Below are 27,500 nucleotides of genomic sequence, written 5' to 3'. Positions count from 1 at the left end.
TTGGTGTCACTGTGCAACTATGACATAACGCTAACAAAAAAGACTGAATGTAAGCTCTTTTAGCCATAACGGGTTTCACATTTGTTAACATAATACTAAAAGTTAATTTTAATGTAATTGACCTGAAACCACTGGCTGCCTTGAAGGAAGGCAATTAAGGCAAAAACGGATGGATCACTTGGAAAATGCAGTGTTCTCTTTTTTTTTGTAGTAAACATTCAAACATTCATTCATTCAGATTCAGATTTGAATAAAGCAGATTGAAATAAAAAAAGAAAGAGGCCGAGAAGGAGATAGGAGGAGGAGGTGCTGAGTAGCTGTCATCTGCAATGTTGTTGATCAGTGGGAAGTGTGTTCATTTAAAATGTGTGTGTGTGTGTGTGTGTGTGTGTTTGAGTGAGTGTGAGAGAGAGAGATAGAGAGAGAAAGTGCACTGATTACACAGGAAGGAGAAGAGGAGAAAGAAGGGAATTTCTGGGTCAAGAGATGACACACACATACACACACACACACACACACACACACACATACACAGACTTGTCATGCAGTTATAAACAGTAAGGACAGGTCTGCCTGAGAGAAGAATGAACTCTGTAAATTGACTAACTCTGTAGATTGTAATATCTCATCCCGTATTAGAAGGATTTGTGCATTTTCCGTTTGTCATTTTCGATTATTGTCGCGGCCTGAAAAAAAAATCACCCCTGCAGAGGCGAAGGAGACAAAGGGAGGCGATGTAATGCGAAGCAGGAAGTCCGGCTCGAATTTTTTACCAGACACATGCAGCACACAGCCTGATTTTATAACTCGAGAGCGACGATTATGCCCAATGCTGCTTGCTAAATGAAGAAAAATCGTTCGTCCTGAAGGTGGAGCTACGGGGGTTTAGTAAGGTCCTCAAAAACCATCCTCTGGGGAGCATGAACACTCACAGCAAGATTTAATGGAAATCTGTCCGTTCGTTGTTGAAAACTGTATGTTTCTCTTCCCTGACGGTGGAAGAGTCTATAGTCTAGAGAATGTTAAAAATACAAGGACGGTCTAACAGTTTTTTATGCAACGCATTCTGTAGATGTTCTACACTGTACATTGGATACTGCGAACAAACTTGAATGGAGTCTACGTTGGCACACACACACACACACACACACACACACACACACACAGTGGAACATTCTTAAAACTGTACAGTCTCGCCTCTGTGCAAACCGAACACTTGATAGAAAGCACCTGCTGTAGCAGTGTCAGCACACACACACACACACACACACACACACACACACACACACACACACACACACACAGAGCCCAGTGTTGAGGTTGGACTTCCATGGGAGGAAAAATACAGCCACATTTTCCAGTGGCGTGATACGTATGTATTTTTTTTCCCCGGGTAATGACCAGAGTGAAGGACGACAGACTCTCCTGTCGGGTAAAAACCTCATTAACAAAAGAAAGACAAAAGAGTAAGAAGGACGCACTGAGAAATAGGCAATTTGGAAAAAAAAGTCAGGATGAGGTAAAACATTTGTGAGCTGCTGGATTGAATGTAAGAGAAGGAAGATTGATTGTAATGTCCTGTCCTGTGGCCTTTGCGCTTTGACCAAGGTGAGATATTTACGTTATAACAAATTGGTCATTTTTGTACCACATAGATCTGTAGACGGACAAATATGGCATGGTAAAAATACGGCCTCAAAACCATGTTATATTCACCAATTATCAACGTCTTTCAATTTCATTTGTCTCATTATGTAAATGAACACAAGGCTGAATGCAAACATCCAGTGTTCACAACCTCTTTTCCTCATAAATATCCATACCTTTTGAATGCAGCGGAGAAGGTGGACCACACCGAAACTACATTACCATAGTGTACTATAGTATATTAACATACAGTGCTGTAATTTATTCTCTCCAAAGGAATATATACGGTGATGAGAAAAACAACTGCCCACATCTATCAAATGAGTGGTAACTACTGTGTATGTGAAGGTTTTTATTGGTAGCTGGTTTTCTTGATATCTGCGGTTGTTTACTTTACGATCATCACCAGCTGAGGGTCGGAGTTCACGCGTCTTTTTGTTTAGCGTTACATCCTCGAAGAAATCCGCAGCAAAAGTCTAATTACGACAAAAAACGTGAAAACATGGACTGATCCTGCCGCACTTCATGCCGCGTGACGGATCAGCTACATCGAATCAATTTGAGAAAAGCCAAAGCAACGGGTCACTCTGGCCTGCTCTTTGTTTACCACATGTTTACACCTGGTATGAAGCTACATGGCCAGAAGTATTTGGACACCTGAGCATCACGGCTACAGGGGGATAACTCAACGGGCATTTATCTGCTGCTTTGACAGCATTTAAGCTTCCACAAGATTTTATTGACTTCGTTAGAACTAAGGGGGAGTTTATCACTACTACTGCGATCATTATCATTATTATTGTTCTTCTTCTCCTTATTGTTGTTGTTGTATTGGAAGTAAATGGGTGACGGTAGATTTCATCAGCTTATAGGAGTACATTTAGTAACAGAGAGCTGAGGGGGGGTGCAGAGTATTAAAAGACATTAGTGTGTTTTTCAGCAGAGTGATGCAGATTATGATCCATCTCACTCCCTGTAACGCTGCCTAATGGAGAGAGAGATAGAGACTCTTCTCTCCCCTAACCTTTCCCCTTGTTTTAGAGGCACGCAGCAAGCCGAGTCGAGATGCAGCGAAATCACTAGCTACACACTGACAGCAACTTTCCGCTGAGGACGTTCCGTTTTAGCTTTCCTATGCTTTGTTTGGAGGAGTGCTTTTTGAGCACATCTTTTGGGAAATGGTTTGAGTTTCACTAAGAAAAGTTCATCAGTGACTGACAAGTGAGTTGTTTATATGTCGGAAAATAGGGGGTACTAACTATTTCCTGACTTATGAATATAAATATGTGTATGATGCATTCATGTGTGTGTATGTCTCTCTCTCTCTCCCTCTGCTTCGCCTTCCTGCATCAGTCTACCACCTGTTTTCCCAGAGTTATGACCTCAGCCTGCAGGCGTCTCTGCCTAACACTGCCAAACTACATACAGCTGTGTGTGTGTGTGTGTGTGTGGGTGTGTGTGTGTGTGTGTGTGAGAGAGAGAGGAGGGGTAAATAGATCGACAGAGAGACAGAAACAGAACAGAACATCAAGAAAAGGAAGACGAAAACAAAAGTGACAGAAAATATGTAATAAAGTAAATATTCAATTAAATGCTTGTCAATAACAGAGAAAAATGTGTGTGTGGGTGTGTGAGCATACGCATACACTGGAAGAGAGAGAGAGAGAGAGAGAGAGAGAGAGAGAGAGAGAGCTGCATCTGTAAGCGAGTAAATGGAAGACATATATAGAAATGAAACAAGGGGTGAGAACATAAAGAAAGAGAGAAAAACGATTAGTAAACTGAGTAAAGGAAAGTTAGAGAAAGACGAAAATAGAACGAAAAAAAATGCAGGTGGGATGGAACAGAAGATAAAAACTACAAAAAGAGAGGAAGAAGAGAGTTAACGTATGCTTGAGAGAAACAGAAAGTCTCAGTTCAAACACAATGGCTTCATTTCAGAGATGACATCATGCCTTCCTCTTATTTCATTATTTTTAATGTTCCACTAATTTCTTCTTTTTTTCCAGTATTTCCATTGAGTCTCTTCCTTTTCTTTGGGTTCTGACTTCCTGTTAACACTGTACACACACACACACACACACACACACACACACACACTAATATACTGTGCGCTACACACCAATTGAAATGTGTCCGCAGTATAGGAGCTTTAAAAAATGGGCACTGAATGTTAGAATATCAGATTCCTTCATTTGTTGTTGTTGGTTTTGATGCATTTTACCATGACGGCAATATTTCCCTAAAGTTAGCCATACTGTAGTTTCCATGTGCACATCGCAGAGAGCAAATATCCCTTAAGTGGTGGCAAAGGACATGAAAACGTTCCAACACGATCCAGGGGTTTTGCAGAACAGTCCAGTATGGATTTTTGCCCGGGGTTGTTGATAACTCTGATAGATCCTCCTCCTGACTATAATCTCCTCTCCATATCAGCTAGGGGTTATGGGTATCGTAGTAGTAGGGCTTAAGCCACATTAAGCGGATAAAAAAAGCGAAATATATATTCAAATATTAAAGGATCATTAAAAGAAAACTTTGAAATGCAAATCTAGTATGAGGAGAAATACTTTTGGCGGCAGCTTCTACAGTTTCTCTACTCCAGAGGTGAGTTCCCACATTGTAACTGAGAAGTCAAGTGCGCGTCCCCCAATATGATGTTAACCAGCATATACTGTATGTCTACATATGTCATATTCATAAGCCAGGGTGTGTTGGTGTGTGTAGTTACAGGGATTCTTCATGGTTGAGGTAGGTGTGCCGAGCTGTGCCGTGAACAGTAAGTGTTTTTTTTTACCGCAAACGCACAGAAATGTAAAGTTGTTTTGGCCCGCTCTGATGACGTGTCACCACAGTAACATCCTGTCACACGCTGCCCCTTCTCAGCTCACCGCGGCTGTTTCAGTTTGTACTGTCCCTCCCTGCAATATATTAAACTGCTCCATCTACCAAATAATGCCAAATGTGTCCATATCCACTTAATTAGACCCGTTCTTATTAAATGATGGCACTGCAAATGAAGCTCTGCTAACTCAGTTACAAACATATGACATTTTCCAGGACTTCTTCGCTATAAAAGCACATCCCGCCATTTCACAAGTGGAAAGTTTTAATACGAAGCAGGAAAAGGTTTGGTTTGCATCAGCAGTGACCGAACAAAGTTCCAATATGGCTGAAAGTAATCAGTAAACAATGAGGAAAAAAAGAGGGGCTTATATGTTAAAAGTACAAACGGGGCAACACAGGAGTGAAGCTGGTCTCCAGCACAGCTCGGAGGAGGGGGACCATCGCAGCTCTGATACCGATCAGGACCACGGCGGCACAGCTCAGCACAGACATCCCCTGCTATGAAGCTGTAGTAGAAAAATCCATGTCATCGGGGTTTGGCTTGGCACGGCACAGCTTAAGTGGAACGACACCAGGGCCATGAAAAACCCTATTATAGAGCTGCTGTGCTTTCAGTCTTAATGAGGCTGTTTTTTCTATCAGCCAATAATCCAGCGCCTGAATAAACACACACACGGGTCCTAATGACAACACAAGGAGCAATTTATGAGCTTCTGTGTGTGCGCGTGTGTTTTTACAGAGTCTAGAAGTAAACAGCGTTTTCCACCAAATATCCCCCCCCCACCACTTTACTCTATGGTCTTTTTCCACTGCATAGAAAAACAAGTCAGATATGTATTTGGAAGAGTTTCAAGATTAGACTGAAAAGCAGTTTGAAAAAATATCACCCTTAACGAGAAGTGAATTTTTTAATGTTTTCTTGGGCTAAACCGCACGCCACTTCATAAAATTAATCGCCAAATTTGCCTCTTGGGACGTCCAAAGAGCAAAAAAAAAAAAAAAAAGGGTTTTAGGAGCACCGAAACTGAAAAGCACTTGGCGGGTGTCTCTGCAGAACTTGAATGAATCATCTTAACACGTCTCTGCTTCTCACAACTTTAAGATATCCATTGAGCTCATGATTTATTGATAGAACCAATGTGCCCAAGTTTTGGAAGTGTGCTCTTTGGAACCTTTATCAAACACAGTGAGCTAAATAAAAGCCGGACCTTCTGGAGGAATAAACGCCCAGAGTCATCATCGGATGCCGCTCTGTTCCGAGGCCGTTTAACGGTGGAGAGCTAAGGGATTACTTCTTAACTTTTGGGATCTTCACTCCTGTTCCTGATCCTGACTGCAGCAGTGCAACAACTTACATCACGTTCAGTGTGAACACGCTATTACAGACAGTCTTAAGATATCCGAGAAACAAGCTGAGCTAACGTTAACAGCAGCTCACGGTAAGGAACAATAAACGCTGAAGAAATCCTAAACTGAAATGTCATATACGTCGTCTGGCTTGTGTCTGTTTTCTGATCGAAATGAGCTTCAGCGCCGCGAGATCCGATGTATTTTATACTTTTGATTCTACGTTGTAGTCGCAGAGTAGAGGATCACTTTCCCTGGGTTGATAATCATTAGTCTCACCATTCATATTCTATTTCATTCATTGTGACAGACTGAGGAAGCGCGAAATAAAACAAAAACACGCGGGGGGTAGACAAAGGTGGGAGGGAAATGTGTGACATACCTCCAGGAGAGACACACACACACACACACACACACACAGAGTGAGAGGGAGGGAGGGAGAGAGAGACAGCTGGACAGATATGCGTGAGAAGAAGATAATCTCTGTGGGAGCCGGCCAGCACACAAACACACACACACACACACACACACACACCCCTCTACCACAGGTGCTCTCCATTTAGAAAGCAACACTTCAAAGTAAATACTTTAACAAAGACCAGAGAGGGATGGACAAAGCTCCTGAACTACTGTACCGAGGACAGTGTGAAGCTGCTGCCGGCGCCCCCGACAGGCTGCTGCGTTCATCACAGTCCAAAAAAAAAACCACCCAAACTGTTTGACAAAAGTCTAACGTCCCCGAAAGCCTGGAGGATGACGTCACGGAGGCTGCGGCCAAGTTTGAGTACAGAGAGAGAGAGCGAGAGAGAGAGAGGTGTTGAAGGGGCTGTCACAGTGTGCAGAGGGTCTTACGTGTTGGCTCGCATGAACATCTGGCGTGTGTGTTTCGACATGTGAATATGCACAAATGTTAAGCGCGTATAAACAAAGTAAGTCTGACTGAACATGTCCAGGCATCTGAATGTGTTTATACTGGCTTGTGTTTTATAATGCTCTCTCTCTCTCTCTCTCTGTGTCTCTCGCCCTCCTACATCTCCTTATGCCACCCAGCTGTTTGGTTCTTTATGTTTATTGTTTCAAGTTCACCGAAAAAAAAAAAAAAAAAAAAAAAAAAAAACCTAAATTAAATATGGAAAACATTACGGCTGTCACTTCGTATTCTTTTCATTCAATGTGTTTCCTCTCTTCTCCTCTTTTATGTCCTCTGCTCCTCCGTTTTCGCATCATCCCATCTGACCTCTATCATTACAAGACATGTGTAAACTGGTATAACCAGATATTTTTAGTGGGCCTCATGTTCTCCAGCCGCGTGAAGTCATGTCTCGTCCGTTAATTTAAAAAAATCCAATTGGAATGACTGCAATATAATAAATTTAAAGAAACTCAGAGTCTTTTATAGAGTTTTAATGTGTGTGTCAGTGTCACTAGCCTTCATTTCCCTTTGTAAGATATCCAAGCTATTGTCCAGCTACAGCCTTTCTGGTGGAGCGCTATAACAAATAATTTCTTTTTTTAAAGGTCCAGTGTTTAAGATTTCAGCTGACCTATTAGCATAACTAATATTATATTATATTATATTATATTATATTTACTGTATAATAACCTGAAAATAAGAATAATTGTGTTTCCTTTCCTTTAGAACAGGGTCGCCCCAAGTGAGGCCAGCGGGCAAAAGTCAGCCCACGATAAGGTTCAAATTGTTTTTAACAGATAACACAATATGAAGTGATATTAGACATTTAGTGAGGATCTGTTCTGTTCTCCATCAGCATAAAATGTGCATGGATTTACTACTGTGCCGCTCCTCAAACACATCACCATCCCAGCACTCAACTCTCCAGTATGTCAACATGCTCTCAGCTCTTACCATGAGGGAGTGTCTGTTGGCCGACAGCAGTCCCGTCCCGTACCCGCTGCTCAGAGCGCTCATGGCGCCGTTGTGCGTATGTGCCGCCCCGATGAGGTTGTGCATGTCCCCGTGCCCGCTGGCCATACCCGTCGACGGCCCCACCGCGTGGCTCCGCAGTACGTGGATGGCATCGTCCAGGCGCTCCAGACGGTCCTCGATACGACTTTGCTGCAGAGAGACGGGACACAGAGAGAGATGTGAGACCTTCCTTAATGCCGTCTGTAAACTGAAGCCACTCACCGTCAATATTTATTCAGAGCTCTCTGTGACTTATCAAGAGTTTCGCAAAGGCTTTGCAGATTATGATCGATATCACTGAGTCTTTTCCCGCATTACATAGCCTAAGTCATTCAAAATACGAGGACAGGAGGCTCCCTAATGAGTAACTAAATGTTCATGTGAACGTGAATATATTTTTCTTTTGTCAGCTAATCACAAGAAAAAACCAAAAGCAACAATGAAGTGATCCTAAGAAGTAATGTGAGTGTATACAGAGCCTGATCTTATCCTCTTCCTCTGTGCCAAAGAGCCTCATTGTTGTCCAAAAACTATTAAAAACACATCACCGAGCCACACTGTTGCACCGGGTGACCATGAACACACACACTGTGGTTTATTTTGACTCAACCCCACATACACTGCTCTGCTGCTGGAAAATCTCACCAGAGCGCCAGATGTGCATTCATCTGCTGCTGAATGTAGTCCGCAAATGTAAAAATAGTTCCTGTTTGAGAAGTCTTTGCTTAAAAACTACAATGCCCAGCTGTTTTATCGCACTGAGGGGAAACAAAAAAAATGATCAAGTTGCCTTTGAGTTCAAATCGATTTTCAAAAAAACCTCACCAAGCAAAAAACAACGACAGTGTAATCTGCCATGTGTGCTTAAGAACAACATCAGAAGATATGATTTTGAGTGAGCTGACCCTTTAAAACAATATGTATTTTAAACACACGTGGGAGCACGTGTGTGTGTGTGTGAGTGTGTGCATACCAGAGAGTGCAGTGGAGCTTCATAGTTTGGCGATGACGCACCCTGTCCGCCATTCCTCGACCAGACAGCTGAGCTGGCAGCTAGGAGAGAGGAGAAGAGGAGATGAGGAGACAACATTAGATTAGGAGACAGGGAACGAGGGACATTTAAGGACACATGACGCACAGAGCATGGCGATAAGAGTCGGAGATCTAGTAGCTGGACAAATAGATGAATTCGAGTCACTGACACTCCTTCATCTGTTTGACTGTTCTGTGATAGGCTGCACACCTGTCTAACCCGCCTCTCATTCAATGCAGGCAGAAAAGGATGCGGCCCCCTGTGACCCTGCACAGGTTAAGTGTTTACAGATAATGGACGGAGGTCTGCGTGTGGATCGGAGCCAACACATCCTCTCCTTTTATATGTGGAAGAAAGGAACCACTCCATGTACAGCGCCAAACGGCTAACAAACCCCCCCCCCCGCCTCCCAAAAAAAAAAAAGCCTTTACACACGAGGAGTCTCTCATCATATCCACTCGTGGACACAATAAACACAGAGGCGAGAAAGACAACAAACCAACTCATAACGCGTAGCAGAAATGCTAATTTTCAGTTTTTGTTTTTCCGAAAAGGTACAAGTGGTTGATTAGCATGGGCCCTCCGCAGAATAAACACGCTTTGTGTGTCTGTTCCTCTCTGCTTTTGTTTGCCGCCGTCGCTCTGAAGGGTCGCGTCTGAATCGACAGGTCTCATTAGCAGGTAGACAGAGGAGGGACGGCGACTCGTGTGGATTTACATTAATACGAGGCCCGGAGGGGGGACGGGCCGGTTCAAAGCGATTGAGTTTTCAGAAGTGGGTCGAGCTTACAGATGATTTAGCATTTTGTTTTTCAACACATATTTGAAAAAAATAAAAAAAGACTAAATCGTGGCAACATCTTGCTCAAGCTTCGGTTCTCTGTCTGTAAATTGAAAGAAAAAAAGTGCCAGTACTTTTCAAAAAAAGCGGGAATCATGTGCCGGAAGTTACCTGCAATGATTTTTTTTCTTCCCTTTTTGAATATCACAAGCCCAGTTTGCGACGCTTTCATCCAGTCGGGTAAAGGAAGTGTTCATGGTCATTACTGATAATTAAGTTTTAATCTTAGCATCTGAGCCCTTATTTGTCTCCTCTTTTCTCCTGTTCTCTTTCTCCACATCTTTCTCATTCACTCCTTGTATTTCTCGTATTTTTTCGCCTCCTCTCCCCTCTGCTTCCTCTCCTTCCCTTTATTCTCTGCCTTTCTCATTCCTCCACCTCCTCTCCTCGCCTCCTTTATGCCCATCACCTACCCTCCCATTCCTCGCCTCCCTTCTCCTCGCACCTCTCCCCTGCCCTCCCGACTGATCTCTCTCTTGTAACCCTGATCTCATCTCATTAGCTCGTGTTTCTCTCTCCTTTTTTCATTGTCGTCCCGTTTTGTCTCCCGGTCCTTTTCTCTCCCCTCTCTCCTTTATTCATATTACATGCTCATTACCATATGCTAATTAATGAATAATCACCTGGGTACATTCATGTGCAAATACAAATATATGTATTAAACGGCAGGGTAAATTATTCTGAGTCCAACACTGTAAAACACCCTCGCAGAATTAGCCCTGGATATCAATTTGCATGTAGTTTGCTCTAATAGGCTTCATTTCTAATTTGTAAAAAGTGGAGTAACTCTGACACAATGATAAACACCAATTATGGTTTAGCAGGCAATATCCCAGGCAGCTATAATGACGAGAAGGAGGAGAAGGAAGAGGGGAGGGGGCTCGTGTTTGCGGAGCCGGTAGGTTTGTGAACGATTTGTTCGAAGTGGTGCTCGTAATTAAAGCTATCAGTCACGAGGCGCGGCACAGAAATATCAAACGGTGTGTGTAGCTGCGACAATTAGAGACAAATTTGACACAACTATTATTAGGAAAAGTCATTTTTCACTTTAAGGAGCGGGGAGAGCTTACAGCCTCAGCCGCGAGGAGGGGTAATTGGTGGAAATATGAGGAGGAGGAGGAGGAGGAGGGGTGCGGTGAGCAGACACAGCTATAATCAATGTGTGTTTTTGGTGTTACTGTACTCCAACACGCTGCCCGTCAAAAACAGTATCCCCTTTAATCATACAAATATGTCGGTTTGGTAATGTGTGTAGTTTTTAGTTAAAAAAAACAAAAACTTTGGTGTTCATTCCGCCCATGACTTCCTCTTCGTCCCAGAGCTGTTAAGTCATTCGTGAAAGGTCAAGCTGCGTTTCAAGTCCGAGTCTCGAGTCCTTTGAGAAGCAGTTTAAGTCGTCAAGTCCAAGTGAAGTCTCAAGTCATTGCAAACAAGTCCAAGTCAAGTCTCTCAAGTAATCGGAGACAAGTTTAAGTCAAGTCTCAAGTCATTTGAAAGAAGTCCAGAAATCAATTGAAGCAAGTCCAAGTCAAGTCTCTCAAGAAATCTGAGACACGTTTAAGTCAAGTCTCAAGTCACATGAAACAAGTCCAAGTCAAGTCTCTCAAGAAATCTGAGACACGTTTAAGTCAAGTCTCAAGTCACATGAAACAAGTCCAAGTCAAGTCTCTCAAGAAATCTGAGACACGTTTAAGTCAAGTCTCAAGTCACATGAAACAAGTCCAAGTCAAGTCTCTCAAGAAATCTGAGACACGTTTAAGTCAAGTCTCAAGTCACATGAAACAAGTCAAGTCTTGAGTCATTTGAAATAAGTTTAAGTCAAGTCAGAGGTCAACTGAAACCAGTACAATGCAGCTTTCACGTCATTTACAAAAGGTCAAGTCAGGTCTCGAGTCAGTTGAGATCAAGTCAGAAGTCAGTTGAAACCAGTTTATGTTCAGTCTCAGTTCATTTGAGATACGCTCAAGCCAAGTTCCAAGTCATATTTGTGATTTGCATGATTTCAACACCAGTCCCTGTCAGCTCTGCTTTTACCATCTGCGGCTGTCGGTTCTGCAGCCGGTGTGAGTGTGTGGCGCTTACCTGTGAGGGAGGGTGGAGAGCCGACCGGGGTGGAGGGATTGGACGAGAAGCTGTTGTTCGTGTGGTCTGGAGAGTAGATCTGAAATAAATGAACACATGAAAACTCAGAGAAGCGTGTACCGCTGCGAAAAAAACCCCCAAAACAATCAAGTCATGAACGTTCTTAATTACTTGAAGTGAACAGAGAAAACAGATGCAGTAACGTTAATTCTAAAATCCCTTTTTTTGCGCTGGTAAAACGCTGAACAGGTCCGTCACATCTGTACGTGTGTGTGTGTGTGTTTATGGGTGCGTTTGCGTGTGTTGCACTTACGGATGCAAGTGCTTTCCCTAAGGCGTCTCCTGTCTGAGAGCTGCTGGCTGCTGAGCTCTGCGCTCGGTTTGCTGTGACACACACACACACACAACACAGGGGGAAAAGAGGGATGTGTTGCTGTGAATGAGGACGTTGTTACATATTTTCACCATTTTGTCTATTAGGACAACATCAGTTCAACACTCGGAGAGACCTTTTTGTGGATCTTTTATGTGGAGCAGTTTCTGCTTCGGCAGAGTGTGGTTATCTATGATTTACTGGTGTGACACGGCAGCTAATGCGACCCTCAAAGGTCAGCGAGTGTCTTCCAAGCAGAGAGAATTCTCATATCAAAGTTACTCCGTGCAGTTTTACTTCAGCTGCACACATGAACTCACAGATCGCAGCGATTGCGTTGAAATTAGTCAACGTTGCTTAAAATCTTCGCTGCTGTAAACGGCGATGACAATGATAAGAGGCGCAATTCGATAGGAACCGACGTTCAGCTATCGACATTTATTCACATTTTAACTGACTGTCACCACGTGTTTGTGTGTGTGTGTGTGTGTGTGTGTGTGTGTGTGTGTTAGTTGCCTGTATGAGCGCAAATGCTGGACTTCAATACAACTAAATCTGTTTCACACACTTGAAGAGCACAGAGTCCAGAGAGGAAGGAAGTGACCTCACAGGACCAGATGAGCGCCCACACACACACACACACACACACACACACACACACACACACACACACACACACACACACACACACACTGACATGCTCACAGCTCATCTCTCCCGATAGCAGATCCCAGATGGAAAGTTTACGCTCGCACACACAAGTTAGACACGCGCACGCCGAACAGACACAGCGCAGCAAAAACACGTCCTTTCATGGCAAATGAATCCATTACAGAAATTGGCAGGACCGGACTTCTTTAAGCTGTTTAAAAGAGAGAGAGACAGAGAAAGAGAGAGAGAGAGAGAGAGAGAGAGAGAGAGGGGAGACAGGAAGCAGCATATGTTTTGGGGTTAAAGCCTCATGTCTCACTCACGCCATACCACTGGCCTAGTAAACCATCCAAGGGATTACTGTTACACACACACACACACACACACACACACACTGGTACCCTGACTTGATGCATAATTTAGAACATGTGCAGGAGAAAATCTTTTTCATAAATTAGAGCTTATAGCCGCAAAGGAGGAGAGCATTCAGAAGATGAGATTGATTGTTATGTTTTTCTGTCTGTCCATCACCTCTCTCTCTCTCTCTCTCTCTCTCTCTATAGATATATATATATATACACATACATATTTTCATAAACCATATAATTGTAAAATTAGTATTATATTTATTTCTTAACCCACTCCTCATTTACCTCTGCCCAGCAGTGTGTTTGCTGTGAGCTCATTTCATATTGCACATTAGCTGTAAACACTGTATGCAGCACACTAGGTTTCATAGCATACTAACTGAAGTTAGTGAATAAGAATCAAGGCGCTTAAACCTTTTGTACTAACATGAAAAGATGCGATATCTGTGCTGGCAACAGAACTTTGCATAACTACAGAAAAACCAAAATGATTTTCAAAAGATTGAATGTTTTTCGCTACAATTTCGGTATTTATTGTTTTGCAGCTGCAAGTAGCTCCTTGATTTCCTCTGAGAATTGCATTGTGGGACAATCAACAGTACAATAATGAATCGAGCATTTTTTAAATGCCTGTTCGTTGAGTTTGTGAGTGTACTTAAACTGTCGTATCTCCAGTGGGAACTCGCCACAGTCTCAAACCTAGTAAAGTATGAGTCGCCGGTGCTGTGACAGGGACATGATCCCTCAAAAGGCTCCCACCAATTCTGTTGATTGGAGTGCTGGAGATCAAACCCGGGGTCTCCGTATGCAGGTCATTTTATTTCTAAATCCAACAATTATCCTTATTCTGCAGGGCATCAAATGATCTGCACCCTCTTTTGAGGATGAAACAGCTTACTGCACAACATTAGACATTTGATCCTTCACAGAGAACAGCAGCTGTGGTCAGTTGTTAACAATGGAGAGTCCAGTAATCCACTGATTATCGATTACAAGTAATCATTTTTGTCTTCATAACATCACAGAAATGTCACAATTCTGTAAGGCTGAACTATTCCGACAACACAACTCACAGCCTCACATTTGAAAAACTACAAATTTTGGGGGGATTTCTTCTTGAAAATTGAATGAAACAATTAATCAGTTATCAAAATAGTTGATTTTCTGTTGACCTACTAATCGATTAGCTGTCAGATTTTTTTCAGCTCGACACTAAAGCGTTACCTGCTGCTGCTCTGGCAGAAATCCAGTTCATGATGTTCTGGTCATCAATTTGTCATCACAGCATAGACACGGCCAACTGTTGAGCTCGTGTCACCCGCTGACTGCCTGAGTCAGACGTTTTCTGGATCCAGAGAGTGATTGTTTAGTTGACGTGTCAAAGAGGATGTGAGTAAAGCACAACAACCTGCTGAGCACGCAGACGGGCAGAGGTGAAGTGAATCATCTTGCAGGAGGGTTGGGAAGTTTTTGTTTTCCTTCTTTTGTGAACACCGCTTGTTATCAGAATCCACGCGTGCATCGAGCACAGCCACTCGCTCGCTCGTTTACTGGAACAAAATCCGACTGATGCAGAGAAGCGGCTGTAAACACTGTGCGTCCATGCTCAGGCGTTCATGTGTGCACACACGTGTGTCATATGTTTCGCTTTAAACAAAGGCATTATGTTTTTTATTAGGTTCATGTTGTGTTTACACTCATCTGCTTTGGCTTGTGTGTGTGTGTATGTGTGTGTGTGTGTGTGTGTGTACTTTGTGGAATGTTGGAAATGTCTTCCCATGAAAACAAACTTTCAATCTGTTTCTTATTGCTCTCCTATTTGTTCTATGGGACTCAAAGCAAGAGGTCCATATGGCATGCTGTGTGTGTGTGTGTGTGTGTGTGTGTGTGCGTACCAATGATGTCAAGGTCGAGCTGTTATATTCACTCTCTGCCTGCTTTCCCCCCTGACACTGAAGTCGAGTTTTTAAAGTGGTTTGAATCATCTGAGTCCAATCACAGCAGTGACAGTTAGAACTGGTTATGAGGCGGTAAATAAAGATCGTGGTTTAGCTAACGTCGTCTGACTGGAAAGGACTAATAATGTTGTCTTTCAAGTAGTAACTGAGTAGAATCATCTGTGGATATTTGAAAATATCGAAACACAGTTGGCGCGCCCAAGTCGTTGATCCAAGAGGAAAACATCAAAATGATCAGTGTACTTTTACTGTAAAATGTGCAGATGGTTACTTTTAAGAGTTGAAACTTGCACACAGCAGAGCTCAGTGAAGTCGTTGGGTAAGTCTCGTGTCAAAAGTCAAGTCCCTGAGGGCAAATCGCCAAGCCGCGGGTCTTTAAGGTCTCTGATTCTACCAGGTCAGCACATGAGACGTAACTGTTTCCAAGTTGAAAGTCAAGTCTTCAGAGAGTCAAGGGTCAAGTACATGCAGTCTCAAAGTCAAGTCCAAGTCAGCAGTCAAGTCCAAGTCCAGTCTCAAGTCCTCATTGTTATGACTTAAGTCTAATTTGAGTATCAGTCTGAAGTCTTAAGTCTACAGCTCTGAGACATAGACAAAAAAAAAATGTCATCAGCATTCAAACAAGGAAAATACACCTTGACAAAAAAATGTGACCAGTCACATAGTAGCAGATCTTTGAGTCTGTACTAAGACAAAGCATTGCTTTCAGCTAAATGCTAATGTCAGCATGCTAAGATGCTAAGAAGCTAAAAAATCAAAGGAGTAGGATCCATCTTCTGGGTAATTAGGGCTGGGTGATATGGCTTTAAAATAATATCATTACATTTTTTTTAGGCTAAATGAAATCTCCCTAAAAGCACTTTACAAATTTTAGGACTGGGCAACTAAATCAAAATACCTTGATGTACATATTGTAACAATATTGTACAGGAACTATTTTTGATAAATAGTCATCATGTGGATATAACGACTGAGTGGTTAAAGGCCAGTATTAAAACAAGTAGAACAGTCTGGTTAGTCCAAACATTATCATTTGACTGTCATGCAGCCTTTAAACCCAGGAAAGGACAACCCTCCTGCCACATCACAACACTTATACAGTGTAATATCTATACTGACCCGCCCTAATGACAATCCAACCATCCATGGTTGTTGAGATATTTGAGTTTGGACCAAATTGGTAGGCAGCCTAACTGACAGACTGACATTGTCATTTTGCCGTGAGCATGGCTAACAATTTAAGAAAAGAAACCCGACACATTTTTTTGAAGCGCAGTAATCTCTGCTCAGGCTCAGTACAGAAACAATCTTCATGAAAATCGTAAAACTTGGAAGTGTTGCAATTGAAATGGATGCTCTTCTTCTCCAGTTAATTAACACCATCAGCTAATGTCATTACACCATCGGCTGATCGGCAGCAGATGACTCTGCGATGAAGGACGTCATCATCACTCCGCGGATTTTCTCCGCGTGACAGTAGAGCTGTGCGCCCTCGAAAAGCAACCGCGCGCTTCGTCGACATGCATTGCTTCAAGACATGCGAGGAACACGCAGGTGTCTGCTTACCCATGATGCTGTCTGTGCCGTTGGTGGAGGCTGTGCAAGAGGCGGTGCTGTAGTGATTGGCCCCACTCCCGCTCCCTCCCCCTCGGTGGAAGCTGGACATGGGAGGAAGGCTGGAGCTGATATCTGCAGACGAGTGCGAGGGGTAGCTCTGCAGAGAGACGGACCGAACGAAAGGGAGTGAAACTTTAACGAGAAGACGACAAACTACTGCAAAACTGGGACGATGACACGAGAGAAATAAAAGCCTACACAGAGCTCGTACTAGTGAAAGAATTACAATCGTATGACCTTTGACAGATTTATGGCCTCACGTCTGAGACAAATTAATAAATGCCATGTGTCGTGTAATATATGATTGAAGACTGACAGATTTAACACGTTTGCTGCTTATAAATCTGTGACTTTACCAGAGTTGTGGTGTAAAATTCTATATATTTTTCATTAGCTAATTACCAAGCTTCAGTTACTTGGGTACTTCAAGAGTTTGGTGTCAAATCTCACTGGGCTGAAATAAACAATAAAAAGTTCCTGGTGTCATTTTGTCAAACCGCCACTCAGGTGAGGATTTGGCCTCCAAAGAGAATCAAGGTCTGAAACACCTTGTTCTTCTGAACTGTCCTAGACTTCTAAATTAAATAAATACATATATGAATGAATGAATGAATCATGAATAATGAATACGTCTCAAGTCAAGGTGTCCTGGCATAGTATCAGAGAGTCCCAGTGCACAAGCTCGACTCAGGCTGAACATATTCAGAATCCAGAGTTTTCCAGCTTAGGTTTAATCAACTTGGGGTTAAACTCAGAGTTTGTTGAACCTGTTTTTCTGAGACTGGCCCGTGAGCAACCCTTGCTGTGCTTGTGTCCAGCACACTGTGACCGTCAGCTCTGCTCACCAATCTGTCATGTGGGTGAATCCCGCAGTAGGAGGAGCTCTGGGCGGGGCCGTGGGCCGAGTTCCCGCCCGCGAGCATGCTGCTGTGGTAACCCTGCTGGGTCATACTGCTACTACTGCTGCTCCAGGGATCGCCGCTGTGGTGGCCGTCTGATAGAGAGACACAGAGAGGGAGTGAGAGAGAGGGAGAGAGAGAGGTATATGCGATGTGCAGTATGCAGGTTGGAGATCAGCATCATCTCTGGGCAGGTTTCTCCCAGCTGGCAAACATGGAGTTTAGTAATCTCACCCACTTTACACAGTAACCTGATGTTAGAAAAACATCCATGTATACAGGACATCTGTTTTTTTTTTTCATGAGGTTTAAGAATATCCTTATCCTGTGTTAAGTGTTTGTGAGGGAGTGTTACCCAGGTGAAAGACACCCAGGTGAGAGGGAAAATAGACAGTCTAAAGGAAGAGACAAAATCAATCTGCACATTTACTGTTTGCAGGCAGCGGACATACTGTAGAACAGAAACACTCCCCAACAGTCAAATGTATGTCATCAAAACAAGATGGAACTAAAACAGCGGGTCACCACAGAAACAACCCGTCTGGTTCAGGTGAACTCCAACAGGTGAAACAGACTCAATCAACCTGACTGCAAACAAATGGAAAAATAAAGATTTGAAGCTTCTGTGTTAATTCCTCTGGTCAAAATGTGTTTTTCTTCTTGTACCTCCAGTTGAATGTCTGAGCTTCACTGTGTAGAATGACATACAGTATGTGCAGGGTTTGACACTAGAAGGCTGTTTTCACATTCATCGCTCAAAGTGTAAAATGTTTCTCCGATTTTAAGAGGCGGGTCTACAAGCGGGGTTTGTGACATCACAATTAGTTTATGAGCATTTCCTGTTCCAATATTGAGCAAACACAAGTGTGGAGACTTGATTCCCAGAGTGCACACACACACACTGAGAATGGACTTGAAGTTGTGTCCAGTTACACTTGTGAAAAAAAAAATGTAATCTTTAAATCTTTAAATAAGTGGGCACAGAATAAGTGTATAAAAAACACATTATTTATAAGTAAAAATGTTGTCCTGGTATGTAAATGACAATGGGATCATGAGACATCTCTACTGTTGCTGTTTTTATACAGCGTGTCGGTATGTCCTCTTCGATATTGATGCTTTCACGTGAAAAAAAACCACAAGTATGGGTGTTTCGTTGTAAAATAATTCAAAAATAAAATAAAAAATGTAGTCTATTAAAACTCAAACGTCTAAAGGTTTTTTCGTTTGAGAAAATGTTTCCACTAGGCATCCTGAGCTTATTCCATCTGTGATCCAGTATCAATGCGCTCAGGAATCCACTGCAGGGAGTTCTGATGAAGGACATGCCTATGTGTGTGTGTGTGTGTGTGTGTGTGTGTGAGAGAAAGAGGGAGAGAGTACCTGGCATGAAGAATGAGCTTGGGAAGCCAGAGCTGGGAGGTTTGGAGGAGGGATAGCCCGGTGAGTCCCTGTTGTAGTCAGCTGTACTGGCAGACGGAGCGTACACCTGCAACACAAACACAGAGACACGCCACGTCATTCACAGGTCTGATCAAAATACTACTTGTTCTCATCAGATGCTCAGACGTGAACACAACCTGGCAAATGCTTCAGTTCTGTCATTCTCCTCAGCGGGAGCGGGAGACGACACGCCGCTCCGAGAGCTGTGATTGGTCAGCTTTTTTCATTCTCAAAGCTGCTCTGTGAACTTGTCTAACTTCCATTAGTCCAGTCTACTAACAATACAAGGACATGTCTGCCATCCTCTTACATACTCTTATCTTTTTAAAAAAAAAATTTTTGTAGGCTTATGTATGAAGAAAATACTATAAAAGATTATGTATATATTTACTTTCATGTTAGAAGAAAAAGCCTATATAGCTTATCTATCTATTGCTATTTTTAAAAAACAACAACTTTACTTTATGTTCTTATTTATTAATTTAATTTGTAAAATGAGCATATAAAAATATAAATATTAGATAAGATGCACAACCCATTTTATTAAATTATCTTTATACATACATTAAGATTAATATGCTTTAATAAAACATTTTAAATAAGATACGATATGTGAGTTTTTAATGTTCCTACACTTTTTAAACAACAAACAACTCAAAAGTTAGATCAGTACTTTTACTTTCATAAAAATGCTAAAAAATGGTCATATATACTTTTTATACACGCATTATTTACATCTACATTTTGTAAACTGTCAACTTTTAGACTTTTTTATAGTTCAAATAAAATGTTTAACTTTTAGCCTGTAATCCACAACATAAAACCTACAGGGGTTGCCATGGTAACCGCGTCGATTGCGTTTACAGCGATCACCACTCATGCTGCAATGACAACTACTGATATAACATAATTTTCTAACTGTCCTTTCTCTCTCACTAAGACCAGTTAGATCACTACAAGAAGAGCAAAGTGGTATTCTTTGGAGCGACTCCTCTCAGAGGGCCGTCAGCAGCGCAGCAGCCGTGCAGCAAACAGACAGTAAAACGTGAGACTGCATTGCAGAAGCAGCAGCCTGTCATCACTCAAAGCACGTGACGTTCTTCCTCAGCAACACGGCGGCTGCATGAGAACACAATGCCTGTGTTTGGTCATGCTTTCAACTGGGGGTCCCCACAGCATGCCTCTGTGTGTGTGTGTGTGTGTGTGTGTGCGCATAGCGTGCGAACACTCAGCCATGACGCTAGCTCGCGCCGCATGACGCAAACCCTAGAACAGCTGTTGAAAATGCTCTCCTCTCCCCTGTCTCCCCCACCGATTCACATCAAAATGAAAAAGCCCGCTCCACAGCTACACCTAATCTACCTCGATCCTCCAAAAAAGACATGGGCTGCTTTGTTAACTTTAGAGTATTTGCATATGGATGGAACACAGATGTGATAAAACACAGAGAGAAGGAACAAAAGAAAAAGATGAAAAAAAAAAACAAACACTTGGGGGCATTATAAAAAACATCGTCTCACTTCCCACACTCCCTGAGAGAAATTATTAAAAACAGAGAAACAGCCTTGAACAGTTTCTGTCAAACGAAAACCTCCTGGCTTTTTTTTTTTTTTTTTTCTTTCAGATCTGTAGAGGCTTGTTGGCTTGGTGAAACGTTCAGCTTTAACTGAAATATGGGGGATATGGGGCATTATTTCCTGTGCCATACTGTCCTGTGCACATCATGGTAAAAGATCTTCAGGACACACTGTGACCATGAAGAGAATCTCGGAAGAGAATGGAAACCAAAGATGTTACCTGCGGCAACTAACTATGCGCACAGGTGTGAAAAATGAACGGCGCAAAAAGAGATGGAAGCTTATAGACAACGGCTGTTGAGTTCCATCTAGGAACCAACTTTTCAGGTTCCAGACCAATGTAATTTTGGCCCCAAATGGTTCAAAATGAGGGGCATGAACCAGAATGGAACCAGCTCCGTGTTGATGGATAACACCTGTAGTTCTAGGCGACCCTGACAGGCCAGATGATTTGTTACACAGAGTCATCAGGGAAGTCCGCTTCAGAACCTCTGCAGGGAGAGGGCAGACACTTTCAAAAAGTACTTGGCAGGTGAACAATCTGTCTATAATCACAGGATAACTTCAACCAATCAGATCAACAGTAGGGGAGCTCTACCACCAGAGGAGCCAGCGGGTCGATCGAACTCTCACCGAAGTCAGTTTAGGGACGAGTGAAAACACCTTTTCAATTGAGGAAAGACTTCAGTGCCCTTGTTTGCTCTTCTTTCAATGCAATAAACTGACATGACTGATTCTATAGCAGCTAGGCTAACCTCTTGAGGAGCCGCCGTCGTTGTTTCAAACAGTCACTGGTTCCTAAACCACCCCCTTAGCTGCCAGTAGTTCCTTATAGGAGGCTGATTGGTCCAAACTGCGGTGAGTTTGGCCATAAACTCGTGGCTTGTCACCTGAACTCTAGAGATCACACAATCTCCCAACACAGCTGCTTTACAAGGTAAGTTCTCAGGGAAACAATGAGGGATTAAAGAGGACAAGAGTATAAGAAACTTCATCACTGTGATTTGTGACCACAGGTGCGATCAGGTGTGCTTTGTTCCACTTGTGTCCACATCCAGCTGTAATGTAGTATTGGCAATAGATGCAATGTGAGTGCCCGTCAGGTAGCCGCATATTGCTTTTACTGCAGCTTGTTTGTGTACGGATCTTATTCACAAGTGTTTCACCTCCCGATTAGCCAGTTTTCAGTGCTGCTGACCTTTAATCCCACCTTGCTTGAGGTGTATGTCTTGGACTCAAAGGACCCTTCCAGTGGTTTTGTGTAATTTAGCCTCTTTACCTTCATTCATGCTCACTTTACATCATGCTGTGCAGACTAGCCCATAGTCACTGCTGGCTACAGGGCTGCTGTGATGCTGCTTCTTTTGAATCTAAATGGAAAGCTGTGGCTCAGGGGGTACAGCCAGGGTCTCGCTGGTTCAGTTCCCCTGGTCTGCATGTCAAAGTGTCCTTGGGCAAGATACTTAACCCCAGACAGCTCCTGATGTGCTGGTCATCACCTTGCATGGCAGCCAGTGCCATCAGTGTATGAATATAAGTATGAATTACTGTAAGTCTCGATTAAACATACTGGACAGCAAACCGCTCTATTTGATCTGTTGGCCAGCGTGTAATGATAGTGGGACTGACATTGTGATTGATTGCAATACTTAAGCAAATCTCAACAAGTTCCAACCAGTGGCTGCCTGTTTGTTGCACACAATTATTGTTCAGTTGCCTCTGCAAAGTCAAAGCTCTTCCAGAGCATAGCCTGTGTCTCGACTGTGATTACTTCCTGAAACGACTGGTGACGGAAAGACGCAGACACAGCCATTACCGCCACAACAATCAGGATGTCTGAGGAGCAGGGAACACTGGTAACTGTGGGAATGAACGACTAAGGTCAGGAAATGACACACACAGCCAACATACGCATACACATTCACAAAAAAAACCACACTCACACACGCGCACGCATGCAAACGTGCACACACAGAAACATAAACACACAGATGTAAGGTGGTAAGAGAAGCTAATCAGCTGGATGAGGTCAGTACCTTCCCACAGTGCACCTTGCATGAGTTATAGGGATCCAAAACCTTCACATACACACACACACACACACACACACACACACACATACACACAGTGTCTGTAGATGTCATTAGAGCTAAACTAAAATCCCCTTAAACTTCCTCCTCCTCCTCCTCTTCCCCTCTGAGAACTGAGTTTGTGCTCTGATGATAAAACCACATTTATTGACCCAAAGCCTGTACAAGAAACGGCACACACATACACACATACACAGACAAAACACACACACACACACACATGCTTGTGTTGGTCCTGCTGAAAATATTTAGATTTATGTCTCATGTCGCAGAGGCATATTTTCCCATTGAATGTGTTGTGGAGTGGTGACGAAAGGCTGTGATTTGTGTGTGCCTCGCTGTCTATGTGTATGTGTGAGTGTGTGTGTGTGCTTATGCAAGTGTGTCTGTGCGTCTGTGTGTGCGCGCGCGTGTATGTGTGTGCGTTTTACAGACGGACAGAAACAGGTGCAGAGTGTGTTTAAGTCTGAGGAATGTAGAGAGACACAATAACAACCTCACTTCCTGCAGCCTGTAACACACACACGCATGAGCACGCGCGCACACACACACACACACATACACACACACACATATACACGCAACAGCAGTATCAGTATTCCCACAGTTAGCAAGCTGACCTCGAGCCAATCACAGAAACCCTCGACAGTGTTGTCATTTGACTGACAACTGGCAGACCACAAACCGGTATGTGAACTAATACCAACACCAGTGTATCTACAATCGATAACTTTATATGCAGCTATCCCCCCAAAAGTCTTGCTCACTCGGTTTGGTCAAATAGTTCCTGTGTGAATATAATCTTTGTAGAATGGGTTGAAAATATTAGAATGTCTACAACTACTAATGGAAAGTGAACAGAATCCAAAAACATTTGTGTGCCCTTATATAAAATTGGGATCTGGACCGCAGTAGAAACAGAAAAATTAAAGACCCGTGTGAATTCCCTGCACCACAACAGAAAACACAATAGAACCAGTGGAGCCAGCACAATAGGAGCCGCGTTAAAGCCAATTTAACTGACTGACTGTGTAATGATAGAGACATAATAGAACTGACTGCCTTTGTATGATACATTGAATGGAAATGTATTCGAGCAGATCAAAAATCAGAGATCTATGTCACAATAAAAACCATATAAAGTGCTTGTTTCCTTTGAGCTAAAACAGAAACCGCTCCAAACCACACAAGTTAAGTGCCACAGTAAAAAAAAACCCAGTCCAGATTCTCACAATACTCTAAGTTCAAGGTTAATTTACCAGTGGTCCAGTGCGGTGGATACTGCTGTATCTTTTGCCAGACGGCAGGAGGGTGAACAGTGCCCAAACAAACTTATATCATCACAATAAAACATGCAGTGGAACCAATCAATGAAATCCACTGTGCCATAATCAGGTCCTTATAAAAAACATTATTTCCACTATTATTAAATCATGATGATGTACTGCGGTAGAAACAAAATGGCAACCACTCAGCAACTCTCCAACCAGCGGAAGCTTAACAGAAACCAGGAGACACAGGTCTGTAAGGCTGGTCAAAGATTATTTGATTTAATATAAACTGCCACCCACTTTGATAATTAATTAATTGTGGGCGGCAAACTTAGAGTACCTGGGACCAAATCCAGATTAAAGTCTGTGTCCTGGTCTTGGGCAATGACAGGAGAATTAACCTGGTCTGGTGGTGGACGAGACCTTCTTGTGGTCCAACAGTTCTGACCACAATGCCTCGATGCTGCATTTATGATAGTAAATGAAGAGTCTTTGGCTTTTCTGACTCATCAAAAACTGTGATGAGCGTGATTTAATGGTCGCTTTTTGCAAATAAAAGGTAGATTGATGGAAGATTAAGATAATTGTTAATTGCAGCCCTAAAAGCAAGTATTGTATAGAAGCCTAATAGAAACCAGAGGAACTAATTTCCTAACCAAACCATCTGAACCTGAACACTGACAGATACCCCCTAATAGAAACCAGTGGAGCCTGCTGTGTGAGAGGCTCATCTGCAGCACAGTAGACACCCTGATAGGATCCAGTAGAGGCGGTTGTGTAACCTCCCACTGTGTCGCGGTGCTGGACGGACCGAGTGAATCTTCACAGAACACAAAACATCACAGATTTCATCAAAGCGTCGCTCGGCATCGCCTCGGGGAACGAGACGAGAAAAATAAAGGCGCATTCCACTGAAAACTGATTCCTCATGGACCCAACACACACACACACACACACACACACACACACAAATGTGTTTAGAGCGACCAGCTGTGTGACTCGCTGAGCTGAGCCACAGGTACAAGCTCAACAGGAAAGTCTTCACACGTATTGACAGCTCGCAATATGACAGATTTAATAGAGGTACATTTAACATGTCCTCCTTTTGACCCTGCCACCTGTAAAGGATTTTTTGGATGTTCATGCTCTGCACACTTCAAAGACAATGAGTATCCTTAGCAGTAAGTAGACAAACTCGTAAAAATAAGTTTGCCATTCAGTCATTTAGCCCAACATACATCCGGAAACAGGAAACTGATAAAATGGATAATAACATTAACTGAGAAAAAATGGAGCACGGGAAAAAAAAATTAACGCTGCATCGGGAGTGTGGAGGCTTATATCGTCGAGTCAAAGCAACGTAAAAAAAAAACCCCAAAAAGAAACAAAGAGACTTCTCTGTTGTGTTTTCTAACTTGTTGACAGCGATGGAAATGCCGCCGGCCCCTGAAGGGTTTCGTTGGAAACAGAATGGAAAATGGAACGAGGTGAAGCGCTAAAAAGCTGGACGCAGATAAAAACACAGTAAACGGAAACAAACGAGAGAAAAATGGAACGAGAGCAAAGGGGGGAAGAAAAGAAGAAGGAGGCTTTTGGTCTTTGTTTGGTGTTTGATGCTTCTTCTCCGCGTTATTGTCTCCAAATGTGGGGAGCATCTGTTAGACCTCTCTCCCCCCCCCTCTCCTGCAGCGCCTCTGCTCTGACACAAAGATGGAGGGAAGGATGAGAAGGAGAAGGAGGAAGAATGAGCTCCTTCTGGTACTCCTCCTCTTCTCCTCAGTACTTTTGGCCTTACTAAACTTCCACAGACACACATTTGGAAGTTGAAAGTGGGAAAAAATATTTTGTGTTTTCGACATAAATTACACATGTGAGCATCACAGTCCTCGGTGATGAATCCGTACAGTGCTACATCTTCGTTAGCTGTACGACTTGTTTTGATTTTGGGTGAAGAAACAAGATGTTTGCATATTAAACATCTTAATTTGCAAAGGCAACTGACTTCACTGGAGCGTGACTAAGAGTCTACAGCCATGCTAGCAGCTCTCTGTACATGAGGACAGCGGGCCTTTCAGCTAAATGCTAACACCAGCATGCTAACAAACTTGGTTATCCCTGCACTGATTTAACTACCCACTATTCATTGCAATACAGATATGATGTTTAAGATCTTGTACTGAATGTCCAAAACAATTACTTGAACTGAATCACAGAGCATCTATCACATACAATTATAGAATGTATTGACGTAGCACGAAGTGTTGAGATATTTAACTGGATAATTTGAAACTTTGCCCTTCTGGTGGTGGTCAAGGAAAAGTCGGAAGACAATCAAAGTCATTATTATACATTGTCTGTGGAATCATAAATGTCTGCACAAAATCTTGTTCCAATATGTCCAGTAGACGTTGAGATATCTCTTTGAAACCGCTGGCGACGGTTAGAGAAAAAAGTCAGCGGATCACCACAGTCATGAGGATTCATCCTCAGGGGACCATGAATGTCTGTCTCACAAAGTGTTTAGTGGCAGTCCAATTTTTGTTGAGGTTTTTCAGTCCAGTACAAATGAGTGGACCGTCTGACTGACAGTCCCTACAGTCTGTACGATACAGCAAATGTTGTTCAAAATTGACTCAAGCACACATTTTTCAGACGAGGCGGAGGATGGCCGGGCAGGTTAGAAAAAGCTCGGGACACTTACACCACAATTCACATCTTGCCTCCTACCAACAGCCAATTTTGGTTTGTTTGGATCCCGACCACAACCTGTCTCCAGCCTCACCCACACAGTGTTTAATAAGGCCGAGGCCAACGCAAACCTCAACCACCGAGTTGGAGGATCAAACAACACTCATATGGGAGGTGATGAAGGTGACGCTCGTTGGCAACAATCACCAACAACTTTTGACCGACAGGCTGCAGCAGGATATTCTCACATATGGCTGTTAGGCCCCTGTCCTTTTTTTTTTTTTTTTTTAGCACTCTAGACTTTTTGACCAATGACAGAGCTCGCAGAAGCACCTGGCATTACGGAAAAAGGGGCAGAGCCAAACCTTTCACTTCTTTTTGGCTCAAATGGACAAAAAATGCAAACGTGTCAACACTCATCAGGTTGATGATCAAGTTTTGTTTGTGTGTCCTTTTTTAGTTTTGGGGCACGATTATACAGTTCAATTATACACAGACTGACAGTCAGACAGAGACCGGAACGAGAAACAAATCAGCATTTTGCTCAATAAAGGACTTAAGAATGTTCCTGTCTTGTTTTTTTTTTTGTTTTCTTTCTGCCTCCTGCTATCTCTCTCTCCGCCTCTCTCACTCTCTCTCTCTCTCTCTCTCTCTCTCACACACACACACACACACACACACACACACAGAGTTTACCACGCTTCATCCAAAGCAGATGTGCTGGAATGTGAACACTCAAAGGAGCAGTCACGAAACCTCTTGACAGACACACGCACACACAATACACACATACTTGCACGCGGGCACACACAAACACGCACACACACACACACACACACAC

The 27,500-nt window shown here is 42.9% G+C and overlaps 1 protein-coding gene across 7 annotated transcripts in view; it reads right to left on the bottom strand.

Moving 5' to 3' along the window:
• The window catches only part of tcf4 (transcription factor 4), a 262,295-nt gene that overhangs the window by 24,662 nt on the left and 210,133 nt on the right, over window positions 1-27,500 (bottom strand). For all 7 annotated transcript variants that reach the window (XM_030436622.1, XM_030436618.1, XM_030436617.1 and 4 more), the window contains 7 exons: window positions 18,974-19,079; window positions 17,537-17,685; window positions 16,641-16,788; window positions 12,038-12,108; window positions 11,725-11,803; window positions 8,742-8,821; window positions 7,709-7,918 (listed from right to left, as the gene is read on the bottom strand). In XM_030436622.1, the coding sequence (XP_030292482.1) occupies window positions 7,709-7,918; window positions 8,742-8,821; window positions 11,725-11,803; window positions 12,038-12,108; window positions 16,641-16,788; window positions 17,537-17,685; window positions 18,974-19,079 (843 nt within the window). The remainder of the gene's footprint in view (window positions 1-7,708; window positions 7,919-8,741; window positions 8,822-11,724; window positions 11,804-12,037; window positions 12,109-16,640; window positions 16,789-17,536; window positions 17,686-18,973; window positions 19,080-27,500) is intronic.

Source organism: Sparus aurata, chromosome 12 (assembly GCF_900880675.1).
Source record: "Sparus aurata chromosome 12, fSpaAur1.1, whole genome shotgun sequence".
Taxonomy (NCBI): domain Eukaryota; kingdom Metazoa; phylum Chordata; class Actinopteri; order Spariformes; family Sparidae; genus Sparus; species Sparus aurata.
This window is presented reverse-complemented; position numbering and strand designations above follow the sequence as displayed.